Source organism: Microtus pennsylvanicus, chromosome 13 (assembly GCF_037038515.1).
Source record: "Microtus pennsylvanicus isolate mMicPen1 chromosome 13, mMicPen1.hap1, whole genome shotgun sequence".
Taxonomy (NCBI): domain Eukaryota; kingdom Metazoa; phylum Chordata; class Mammalia; order Rodentia; family Cricetidae; genus Microtus; species Microtus pennsylvanicus.
The window spans coordinates 70,296,651-70,309,386 of record NC_134591.1 but is presented as its reverse complement, the minus strand read 5'-3'; the positions used below and the strand labels follow the sequence as shown (position 1 = coordinate 70,309,386).

General features: G+C 48.7%; 1 protein-coding gene across 7 annotated transcripts in view; it reads right to left on the bottom strand.

Annotated features, from left to right (window-relative positions):
* Positions 1-12,736, bottom strand: part of Tmco4 (transmembrane and coiled-coil domains 4) — a 68,454-nt gene that overhangs the window by 29,876 nt on the left and 25,842 nt on the right. For all 7 annotated transcript variants that reach the window (XM_075945734.1, XM_075945733.1, XM_075945727.1 and 4 more), the window contains one exon: positions 5,240-5,372. In XM_075945734.1, the coding sequence (XP_075801849.1) occupies positions 5,240-5,372 (133 nt within the window). The remainder of the gene's footprint in view (positions 1-5,239; positions 5,373-12,736) is intronic.

Sequence of the window (12,736 nt, the reverse complement as noted above, 5' to 3'; positions counted from 1 at the left end):
TGGGATGTTTCTTGAACAAAACCAATCATTCCAGAAAGTGCTGACTGCTTTGCTGCAGTGACATAGCTCCCCTACCACTTATAAAAACCAGAGGGACACAGGGCAAATGGAAGCATGTGGGTGGGGTACAAGCCAGTCACCATCCCGTTAGAAACTCGTGGAATAAGAGAACAGACGGGAAGTGTCAGAAAACGTTTAAGAGCTTGAGGCCACTCTGGTCTACATGGCAAGCTCCAGGCCAGCCACGGCTTATATAGTGAGGCCCGTCTCAAGTAAATAAATAAATAGGATGTTCATAATTATTACTAATGTATTTTACTAAGAACCTAGTGCAGTTTTGAAGTTAGTGCCATTGACGTGAGTTGGCACTGCTGGCTTCTAGAGTGTTCCCATGGTGACATCCATTTGATAACGGTACCAGATGGTCAGCAGGCTCAGCTGAGTTGGATGGAGTAGAGTGACAGCTAAATCAATAGGGTCCCTGAGGTCTGTGTGACTCAAATGCATGAAGCTGCACCAGAGCAGCCCTGCAGAGACGGCACACATGAGATGCTCTGACCCCCACAGCTTCCTCCATGTTATTATTTATGTGTTTGAAAACATTTTTTTGGACTGGAAAAGGTGAAATTGTCTTTCTTTAAAAAAAAAAACTATTATTTTATTTTGTGTGTTTGTCTCCATATAGTTTGTGCATCAGATGTATGCAATACCCGTGGAGACCAGAAGAGGGCAACAGAGCTAGCACTGGAGTTACAGCCAGTCAGCAGCCGCCTTGTGGGTGCTGGGAACTGAACCTGGGTCCTCTGGAAGAGCAGTCAGTGCTTTTATCTTCTGACCCAACTCTACAGCCACCTTTTCTTTTAAAAACAAAATAATTATTTTATGTTTTCAAGTTTTCATTAATGTTTACTGTATGTATATATGTTTGTGTGTATGTTTATGTATGTATATGTATAACTGGAGGCCTGAGGATAACTTGCGGGAATCAGTTCTCTGCTTCTACCACATGGGTCCCAGGGTTTGGGTCCCAGGTTGTCAGGCTTGGCAGCAGATGCCTGCACATGCTGAGCCATCTCAGCGCAAGCGCTCTCTCTGACATTCGCCTCCGTGGGCTGTTGGTTTCCGCAGGTGCACCCATCTTAGGAACCGCTTTCCCTGTAAGGTGGATAGGCCCCCTTATCTTTGCTGATTATCACGGCATTTTACTCTCGCAATGATTTCAGGTGTCTGGGTGAATTTCCACATCGAGGACCCAAGGGGAGACGTCTACTCTGCTCTGAGTCATAGCTAAGAAGATACTTTCTTCCTTCTCCTCGGATGCTGAAATCCTGAGAACTATAAATCTAAACGGTGGCTTTGTCACTGCTATGGACTTTGCCATCTGATTAGACACAATGGCAACCGACACCATCAGACGGGCAGTCGCTGGCCACACACCTCCTCTAGACGACTGGGCATGAACTTCGGTTGGTGTGTCCCTGTCAGCCGAAGTCAGATCCCACACTGACTGCAGGAATAGCTCAAGAAGAGCAAGATATCAAGCACAGACTCACCAATCAAATACCCCCCCTCGTGTACGCTAGGCAAAAGCGCTCTGTCACTAGGCTTGCTGGCCATCAGCTTAGCCCCGGGTTCCATGAGAGAGTCTGTTTGAAGGGATTAAGGTTGGCAGTGATAGGGCAGGACACCAATGCTCTTGTCTGTCCTCATACGTGTGTGTATGAGTGATTTACCTGCAAACGGTGTGCAGCCCCCACCCCAGCCCGCCCTAAGAGCTCTTTCTAGTTAAAGCTGGGAAGGAGGGGATCTGGGATTCTGAATTGGGCCTCAAGTAAATAAGACACAAATCAGGTGTGGTGGCGCACACCTTTAATCCCAGCACTAGGGAGGCAGAGGCAGGCAGATCTCTGTGAGTTCAAGGCCAGTCTGGTCTACATAGAGAGTTCTAAGACAGCCTAAGCTACGTGGTGAGACTTTGTCTTGGGGAAAAAAAAAGAAAAGAAAGAAAGCAACACACAGGCTGGATGACACGGTTGAATCAGGGTGCCATTGAACGGCTGTATGCCCTGGGCTGAACAAATCACCTGGCTGGCTCCCCACAAGGACTGTAAAAGTTGTTACAGATGGGGCAGCCCCCTGGGCCTGCATCAGGAAGTACTTGGCAGGAGTTAGACATTCTTGCAGGAGCTATAAAATCCAGTCTTGCTGAGGGTCACCAGGGCCTGCAGCATACCAGGGCACGGTCCCAAGCTTTTGATGTGAGGCAATTAATTTAATTCTCCTATAGTCCTCTGACATAGAACTCCCACTAACCCCACACCAAAGCTGAAGAAACCAAGGCACGGAGAGGTGAGGCCAATAAATGCCCAGGGAGGCTGGGATGGTCCCAGCATTCAGGTGAGGACCGAGCACACTGGGGTGGTATGTCACATTCTGAGCCCTGCCCACAAAGAAGCACCAGAGAGAAACTCACTAAAAAGACTTAATAGGAAAAGAAATTTCTGTAGAACCCAGTCGCTTAACACAGAGGGGACAGACTGGTCCTGGTGCCCAGAGAAGACAAAAACCCTGCCCAAGCCCACACAGGAGAATCAATAGAGACCCTGGTCTGAAGAGCTGCTTTCCTTTGGTCTCAAATCCTAGAGAATTCCAGAGCTCTCTCTCTACAGCCCTGAAAACTCCACATTCCGATGTAATAATAACATAATTGCAACCCCACTGCTAATACATAGACGATGAACTATATGGACCCACTGTTTGCTTCCTTTCTGTTCCACAGGAAACCTGGGCAATAGGTCTTGATTGCTATCCCCATTTTGCAGGTAAGGAAACTGAGGCCCTAGGGAGTTTGGAGCTGGGTTGTGTTGGAACTTCTGGAGTCCATCTTCTCAGACTCTTTGATATGGACAGAGTGGGCACAGCCCCCCACCCCAGGTAACATGCTTCTGTCTGTAACAAACCCTCAGCTACTAACTGACTAACTGGGAGGTCTCTCCTTCTCCAGACTGTGAGGCCCAGCACACTTTGAACCTAGCTAAAGAATGTGGTAATTTTTCTCGTGACAATGACCTTTGGTTAAGGTTATTGGCCCAGGTCCAGCTGTTTGCTCCCTGGTATAGTTCTGAGCATCAAAACACGAATATTTTCACATTATTTTTTTTGTGTGTATGTAAACGACAGTAAGTATGCACATATGTGTGTGTGTGTGTGTGTGGGTAAGTATGTGTATGCACACACATGTGTGTGTTTGCGTGTGTGTATGGGGTAAGTGTGCATATATATGTGCATATGTGTGTTTGTGTGTGAGAAGACCAGAGGTTGACATTAAGTGTCTTCCTCAATCACGCTCCATTTGATTTTTTGGGACAGGGTCTCCCACTGAACCCTGGAGCTCCCCAACTAGTATCAGGGACTCTCTTGTCTCCACCCGCCATCGCTAGGTTTACAGGTGCTCGCTGCTGTTCCCAGGGTGCTGGAGGCCTACATTTGGTTCCTCACACTTGCATGGCAAACTCTTCTGACTGAACCATCTCCTCATCCTCCCTTTAGGTTATTTCAACAAACCACCTGAGCCTGTGGGGGAGCACACCTTCAATTCCAGTACTCAGGAGGCAGAAGTAGGTGGAGCTCTGTGAATTTGAGGCTAGCCTGGTCTACATAGCAAGTTCCAGAATAGACCAGGACTACACAGAGAGACCAAAAAATCTATCCTTGCCACTGCTAACACCCCTCCTTTTATTCTGGGGGAGCAGGCTCTGCCTCTGAACTGGGCTTCACATTTCTACCTCCCACTGGGTTGAACTGGGGTAACTGAGGGATGAGAAGAAGCCTGTGCTGGGCTGCAATGCCTAGTGCCTGGTGCAGCAGGCCAGGATCAGGAGGGCACTGGGGTTGATTTACGATACTGGATTAGACGATGCTCAGAGCTGGGCGCTGGCCAAGTCACAAGGTTGCTTTTCCTTCCCACGCCCTTAGTGTGAACATGGGTGATGGCGGCAAGGTGCTTGATGTGTGCGTGTGTGTGTGTGTGCGCGCGCGCGTGTGTGTGTGTGTGTGTGTGCGCGTGTGTGTGCATGTGCGCATGTTGCCAGAGGACAAGTCCTGTTTGGCATTTCTCAGATACCATTCACTATTTCTTTTTTTTTTTTTCTTTCTTTCTTTTTTTTTTTTTTTTTACTTTTGAGGCAGGTCTCTCCATGGCCTGAAACTCACCAGTTTGGCTAGGCTGCCTGACTGATGAGTGCCAAGGATCCAAGTGTATACCACCATTACCAGCTTTTGCTGGTTCTGGGATCCACCTCCGGTTCAGTGATTCTAAGGCCAGCACTTTCTGAGCTATCTCCCCACATCCGTTCACATTCCCGACCACACACACGGTGCAGGGGTTTGTGAACGGGAGGGCTCATCTGTCAGGCCCTTGCCACATGCCAGTCCTGGGCTGAGCATTTTCTGACAGGGTCACACATTCCTTTCTCCAGTGACCCTGAGAGGGCACTATTGTTATCGCCATCTTATATCCAGGGATACTGTGGTGAGAGAAAGGAGGCCACCCGTCTGTGGTAAAGTAGCGGATGGTTCATGTGGGCCCGCAGACAGTGTCATAAAAGCTTGAGGTGGACAAGGGCGTCGGGACCACTGGATGGCGGCCACACATCCAGGGCCTTTAATAAATATTTCTTCTTGTAAACATAGCTAAGCCCAGAGAGGGTGGCAAGTGACTTGCTAAGGTCACACAGCGAGTCAGGGCCACTGGGACTTTGTCCAGTGCTCCGTCTACCTCACCGCAAGACCTCTACTTGGGAAGGGAACCCACTGTAGAGGCATTTCATTTGTATTCTAATAAATAAAGCTTGCCTGAAGACCAGAGAGTAAAACAACCTCACTGGTCAGCCTTACAGACCAGATAGTCGTAACACACACCTTTAATCCCAGTAGCTACACAAGTTAGCCACAGAGGCCAGGCGGTAGTGGGGCACACCTTTAATCCCAGCACTAGAGTAGAATATAAAACTGTGACAGGTCTCAGCTCTGTCTCATTCTGAGGATTTCTGGAGGCAGGATCACCAGTTCGGTCTGAGAAAGAGATAAGAGCCAGTGGCTGGTTGCTTTGCTTTCCTGATCTTCAGGTTGAACCCCAATATCTGACTCTGAGTTTTTAATATTCATGCTACAACCCATGATGGGCAAAAGCCCTCAAGTGGAATTTAGGCTTCTACCAGGGCCCGCAAGGCTATCTTACTCCGACTCCTCCTCTTTGGTGTCCTTCAGGCTCTCCAGAAATGCCTCTTCGAGTATATCAAGCTCCTCCACGGGCACCTGGAGCAGGGAAGTCACATGACAAACGAGGACTCTTGCTCGGGCGTCGTAGTGTCCTTGAAAGGTAACAGAACATCCAGAGAATCAGTTCAGAGATGTTAGCAGTGGTGCAAACAGCAAAACCCAAACCTGGAGACAAAAAAAACCCAAAAAGCCCCAGGGAAGCCAGACTCAGGAGTGGCTCTGCCCCCTGACCCAAGCACACAAGGCCACACATCCCTGTGTGCCTATAATGCTCCAAGTGGACAGTCTCCATTTTCTGTCCTAGTGGTCTTGGGTCATGTGAGCCGCTGATTCTTGGATGACAAATAGTCTCTCACAGCAGGGCTTCAGAATGCTAAGATCTAGGAATTTGTTTATGTTGCTACAATAAAATGCCCAGGTATAATCTTTTTTCTTAAATTAATAATTGTGTGTGTGTGTATATGTATGTATGTATGTAAGCCATGGCATATGTGTGGAGGTCAGGTGTGTGTGTGTGTATGTATGTATGTATGTATGTATGTATGTAAATCATGGCATATGTGTGGAGGTCAGGTGTGTATGTATGTATGTATGTATGTATGTAAACCATGGCATATGTGTGGAGGTCAGGTGTGTATGTATGTATGTATGTATGTAAACCATGGCATATGTGTGGAGGTCAGGTGTGTATGTATGTATGTATGTATGTATGTAAACCATGGCATATGTGTGGAGGTCAGGTGTGTATGTATGTATGTATGTATGTATGTAAACCATGGCATATGTGTGGAGGTCAGGTGTGTATGTATGTATGTATGCCATGACATATGTGTGGAGGTCAGGTGTGTATGTATGTATGTATGTATGTATGTAAACCATGGCATATGTGTGGAGGTCAGGTGTGTATGTATGTATGTATGTATGTATGTAAACCATGGCATATGTGTGGAGGTCAGGTGTGTATGTATGTATGTATGTATGTATGTATGTATGTATGTAAACCATGGCATATGTGTGGAGGTCAGGTGTGTATGTATGTATGTATGCCATGACATATGTGTGGAGGTCAGGTGTGTATGTATGTATGTATGTATGTATGTAAACCATGGCATATGTGTGGAGGTCAGGTGTGTATGTATGTATGTATGTATGTATGTAAACCATGGCATATGTGTGGAGGTCAGGTGTGTGTATGTATGTATGTATTATGTAAGCCATGGCATATGTGTGGAGATCAGGTGTGTGTGTGTATGTATGTATGTATGTATGTATGTATGTATGTAAACCATGGCATATGTGTGGAGGTCAGGTGTGTGTATGTACATATGTATGTAAACCATGGCATATGTGTGGAGGTCAGAGGACAACTCGCAGGAGTCAGTTCTTCCCCTCCACTATGTGAGTCCCGGGGATTGAACTTGGGTTATTTTAACCATGGAGCCATCTCACTGGCCCAGATAGGGCAAGCTGATCATTTTACAGTGCTGTGGATGCAGATTCCAAATCAAGGTGATAGCTGGATGGATTCTCTCAGGGAGTCGGGGAGGATCTGTCCCCAGCCTTTCTGAGATTTTGTACATGCTGTGTGTGTATGTGTGTCTGTCATATGTGTGTGCATGTGTGTATGTATAACAGAGGGAGAGAGAGAAATGTGTACATGTTCATGTATTTGTGTAGAGGTCAGAGGTCAACAGGTTTTTCCTCCACCTCTCTTCACCTTATCTTTGGAGACAGGGTCTCTCACTGAACCCAGAGCTTGCCAGTTTGGCTAGTCTGACCATCAGGTCCCAGGGATGCTCCTGTTCTTGCCTCCCCAGTGCCGGGATTACAAGCATGTGTCTCTGGACGGGGTTTTTATGTCAATGCTAGGGACTGAACTCGGGGCAAGCACTTTAGAGACCGAGCCATTTCACAGTCACCAGGTTCTCACATGTAACCCGCTCCTGTCTTCATATAAGGTTTTGCTATGTATCCCAAAAGCTGACCTTGAGCTCACTAAGTAGCCCACTTCATTCTGCGACAGTGCCCATCCCCTTTCCCAGTTTCTAGAAGCCTTGGCTCTTGATCGTATTACTCCAACCTCTGCTTCTTATTGGATCTCCTCTCTCTCCTCCAGGGACCCTGGGGCTCCATCATACCACCATCTCCATCCAGAACTATCTCCCCATCTCAAGATGCTTCATCTGGATGCAATTCCAAAGTCATGTAGGGTAGCAAAGTCAGAGGTTCCAGAGCTGAGGGGGACACACCTCTGATGGCCCAGATTCTACTGAGCTTTGACACTTTCTTTTCCTCAAGCTAAGCCTTGGACCCTCTCCAGACCACACCTGTGCTGGGGCCTATGGTCCTGCATGTAGCCTCTCTCCTGGCATTCCTGTGTGACAGGCTTGCCTGTGTCAGGCTAGATGACACTCTGACTCATCCACATGTTCTACTGCAGCGTCTGCCTTTAGTGAGGTGCAACATAAGAGCTTAAAATCAGATTTTCTTTCCCCCAGAGAGTCACAGGACTTGGCATTCAGCCGCTGCACAGTCTCATGGGCCCTGTGGAGACACGAATAGTCAGACGTGCCGTTTTCAATACCTGTTGCCCATCCGCGATATCTGAGGAACATAGCAGGGATGAGGATTGCTGGCTGGAGATACAGTTCAGCGGCAGAGCTGATCTAACATGCACTGGGCTCCATTCTTAGCCACACACACACACACACACACACACACACACACACACACACACACACACACAAGCTGGCCTGGGCTCCATTCTTAGCCACACACACACACACACACACACACACACGCTGGCCGGGGCAGGGATGGGGTCCTCAGAGTCCTCAGACATACATACTATAATGGGAGCTGCCTACGTGCCCAGGGACAGACAAGTGTGTCGCGTCTTGGGGTCACTGGGCTCACACAGACAAAGGCACTCCTTTTTCTTTGAAGGGAAGCTTGTGACGCCCGGAGATAATCAAGCTGTGGAGAAGGCTTGGCTGGGGTGATTAATGGGTGGCGATTGTAATTAGCCGGCAATGCATGCTCCATCGGTCAAGGCTGTGGTGATTCAGGCTGCCACGTGCACGGGGACTTAGTTAATAAGCAGGGTGGTAATATCAGGCACTAGGCCCCTTCCCGGGAAGGGGAAGCATCAGGAAAGAGTCATTTCAAAGACTGGGGGCTGGGCTGCGTGCCCGGGAGCAGAGCTGTTTGAGGGAGGGAGATGGGTGGCTCCCGGGTCCTGGACTATGTCGGGCAGTTTGGAACAGGTCTCCTACCAGCTTACCAGGTGGTCAGCTAACTTGTAAGCTGTCATTGATGCATGCCTGCAGACCTGAAGAGGGCATCAGATTGTGAGCTGCCATGTAGGAGCTGGGAACTCAGGACCCCTGGAAGAGCAGCCCATGCCATCCATCCACCCTGGGCATTGGTCTGAAGCAGTGGCTCTCAACTTGTGGATCGTGGACCCCTTTGGGGGTCGAACGACCTTTTCACAGGGGTCACATATCAGACATCCTGTGCATCTAATATTTCCATATGACAATTTATAACAGTAGCAAAATTACAATTAAGAAGTAGCAAAGAGGGGGCTGGAGAGATGGGTCAGTGGTTAAGAGCATGGGCTGCTCCTCCAGAGGTCCTGAGTTCAGTTCCCAGCATCTACATGGCAGCTCACAATCTGATGTCCTCTTCAGGTCTGCAGGCATGTATACAGACAAAGCACCTGTATACATAAAAAAATGGTAATGAAAATAATTTTATGGTCACCACAACATGAGGATCTGTATTAAAGGATCGTAGCATTAGGAAGGTTGAGAACCGCTGGTCTAGAGACTTCTGGTTCTCCCAGCCCAGCATCCAGGCCATCAGCTAAGGCCAGAGCCGTGTCTCCTAAGAACAGACTACTGGGTTTGAGCACTTTGCTCCACTTGGCATGACTATGGCCATTGGTCTACCACCTCCGGTCACCCTGCTGGCCCCATGCATTCCATTTGCCCCACGGTGGCCAAAGAGGTCCACGAAAACCTAGCAGATCATTTTCTATCCCAGCTTTAAAGTCTAACAGCTTCCATGTCTTTAGAAAGAAACCAACACATCTTGTCATGGCCTGCAAGACTGTCCATTCCCAGGCCCTGCCTGCCAGCTTCTCTCACATCCTCTACTACTGGTCTTTGCTTCAGGCATCAACCATCAGTCCAGCCCAGGAGCCAAGCATGCACTGACGTCAGGCCCTTTATACTTGCATGCTTGCTGTCTGGGCAGTACCTCCCCTGTGCACTGCCAGGTTGGTCCTTGTCCACCAGTCAAGCTTCAACTTAAATACCAGCTCCCTGGAGAGGCCACTGGCTCCTCACCAGGAGCACCCAGCCTCAGCCATTCTGTTCCCCACAATTGTGCAGACTCTTGTCTGGCTCAGTTCATCAGAATGCCAGCCACACAGCTCAGGTTTCTCTGCCTGCTCCTGTCTGTCTATACCTGGCTTAGTAGGTGCACCCACTGACAGACCACAGTCCTCCTGGTCCACCAGATTCTCTGCTGTGTCCACAGCCCCACATGACACAAAAGACCTTTGCCATCTCTGTGAGATTTTTTTTTCAGGAGCTCAGAGTCTTTCCTTCCCAGAGGACATGGGGGGGCACTGGGCATAGAGCTCAACTGTCTAAGCCCCTCCCCCAAGCCTTTATTATGAGCCCAGCTCTGGCAATACTTAGAACATTCTGCCTGAGGTTTCTGCATAGCTCAGTTCCTTCTCGGGGGTCACCTCCTCTGGGAAGCCGTTGTGGATGCCACGCCATGGCCTCTGTTGCCTCAGCAACAGCAGTTCCTACTAACCACCATTTAGATGGGCAGTTTTGGAGCTAGGGATGCAGCTCAGTTGACAGAGTGCTTCCCTAACATGCATGAAGTCCTGGCTTCTACCCTCAGCGGTGCATAAACCAGACCTGGTGGTACATGCCTATAATCCCAGCGCTTAGGAGGTGGAGGCAGGAGGATCATCTTGGGACCTTGTCTCAAGCAAACAAAAATAAATATGTTGGTAGTTTTGATTGCCTACTTTTTTTTTCTGTCTGTCTCCTGTTACGAGATATTTGATTACACTGTGTGAAGCTATGTTACTGTAATTGGTTTAATAAAAAGCTGAACAGTCAATAGCTAGGCAGGATTTCCAGGCATGGAGAATGCTGTGAAGAAGGCGGAGACAGCAGGGATGAAGAGTAAGCAGCATGGACATTACAAAGTAAAGGTAACTAAGCCACATAAAAGAATACAGATTAAAAGTTATAAGATTAATTTAAGTTATAAGAGTTAGTTAAAGGGGCTGGTGAGATGGCTCAGAGGTTAAGAGCACTGACTGTTCTTCCAAAGGTCCTGAGTTCAATTCCTAGCAACCATATGGTGGCTCACAACCATCTGTAATGGGGTCTGGTGCCCTTTTCTGGCCTGCAGACATACATGGAAGGAATGCTGTATACATAATAAATAAATAAATATATTTTTTTTAAAAAAAGAGTTAGTTAAAAATAAGCCTAAGTTGCTGGTTGAGCTTTCAGAATTACTAAATCTCTGTGTTGTGGTTTGGGAGCTGGCTAGAGGGACAGAGAAACCCTAGTGCTGTGGGATGTCTTTCTGTACACCGTGGATATGTGTTGCTCTCATTGGTTGCTAAACAAAGCTGCTTTGGCCTATGGCAAGGCAGGATAGAGCCAGGCGGGAAATCCAAGCAAAGATACAGGAGAAGAAGAGCAGAGTCTGGGAGATGCCATCCAACCGCCCAAGGAACAATATGCCAGCAGACCATTAATGCTCTCCAATGCCCATTCTGGGCCACATTCTGAGCTATCCTTTTGTTCTACCCTGCTTTTCACAAACCTTCTTCATTTCAAAAGGAGGCAGGCATAACTACTCACACCATTGTTCAGAGGAAACAGCACTGGTTTGGTCACTGGGTCACTTGCCCAGGACCACTGGCTCCCTGGTAGAGAAGTGGCCCATGCCCTTGATCCCAACTGTGGTGTGTGCCTGTGTGTGTGTCTGGGCATGCATGGGCACGAGGACGGAACCCAGGGTCTTGGGCATGCTACCTCTGCCTTTGCTGAGGAGTAACCGGAGGCTATTGATTGAGTCTGGCCAGCACTGGAGGCATGCAGTACACAACCAAAGGCAGCCAGAATTGCTGTTTTGTTTTGTTTAAAGGCAAAGACGTTCTGTAGCCCAGGCTGGTCTCAGATCCTCAGTCCTCTGGACCCTGCATCCCGAGTGCTGGATTACAGGCATGCACCACCTGGCTGTCCCTAGTATTACTCTTCCTGTTGACATGTTCATCCTGCCACCCGTCAGACGGTTCTGCACGGTGGAGAACAAGGCACAACGGTGTCCATCCTCAGGCCTGGAGGCAACACGGGAAGGGATGGATTGTGGGTGATGAATCCCACTACTTGGCTTTAAGCAGTGTGGTCCCAGACAGGTTATCCTACCCTCTGTGCATACTCTCCTCTTTTGTAAGATGGGGACAGCCATTGCACCTGTCTCCTGGAGGAATTGTGTGGCTTCCACCAAAGAGTGCTTGGAAAGGAAGCCCTCAGCTGGGAGCCAGGCACCCAGCAGGCACAGGAACTGTTTGTTCCCAGGGCCTTGTGCAGGGCCCGTGCACACAGCAGCAGCTCGGAGCTTATTTTGCTGAATAGAGGAAGCAGGATGTTGCAAAATTAACCATCAATTGCCCAAAACACAAGGACACGGCCAGGGAACTTAGCAACTTGGTCACAGGAGGGACATTTCTGCCAGGCCAGCCTCATTTCACAAAGCTCTGTTCATTTGGGGACAGGAACGCAGTCCCTCCAGAAAGACTTCTCACAGAAAGCAGAGTCAGCTGTGAGGCGCACATGGCTACGGCTCACGTTCGTGCGCGTGCAGGGGAACCTGGCTTTCTGTTGACCCACGAAAGGCACAAAGAGAGCAGAGGTCAAACTCAGGGCTCAGTTGCCCTGGCTCTGATTTCAGAGTTCACACCGAGCTTCGTGCTGCCTGAAATAGAATTCTGAAATGGAACCCTGGGCGACCTGCTTAACCTCTGCGGCACTGATTTCCTCCCTGGTAGCGGGGGCAATTATACAGGTTTTTCAGTAGCTGATGTGAGGTTACACACTATGCAATAACTCACAATCAATACCAAGGGCCCAAAGAGCAACTTCAATGGCTTGTAAGGGTTACCGAGTGCAAACAAACAGGTCGCAACTGTGATAGCAACGTTTTGATTTTGCACCGACATTTGTGTGCGGGTGGATGCATAACCACATATTAAGGTCAGAGATAGGCGTCGGCTGTCTTCCTCGGTTGTCCTCTCATGGGACCTAAAGCTCGCTGCTTCAGCTACGCAGGCCGGCTGGCCAGTGAGCAACAGTGATCTATCTGCCTGTGTCCATATCCGCAATGCCCAGGTTAGAGGATTGCTGCCATG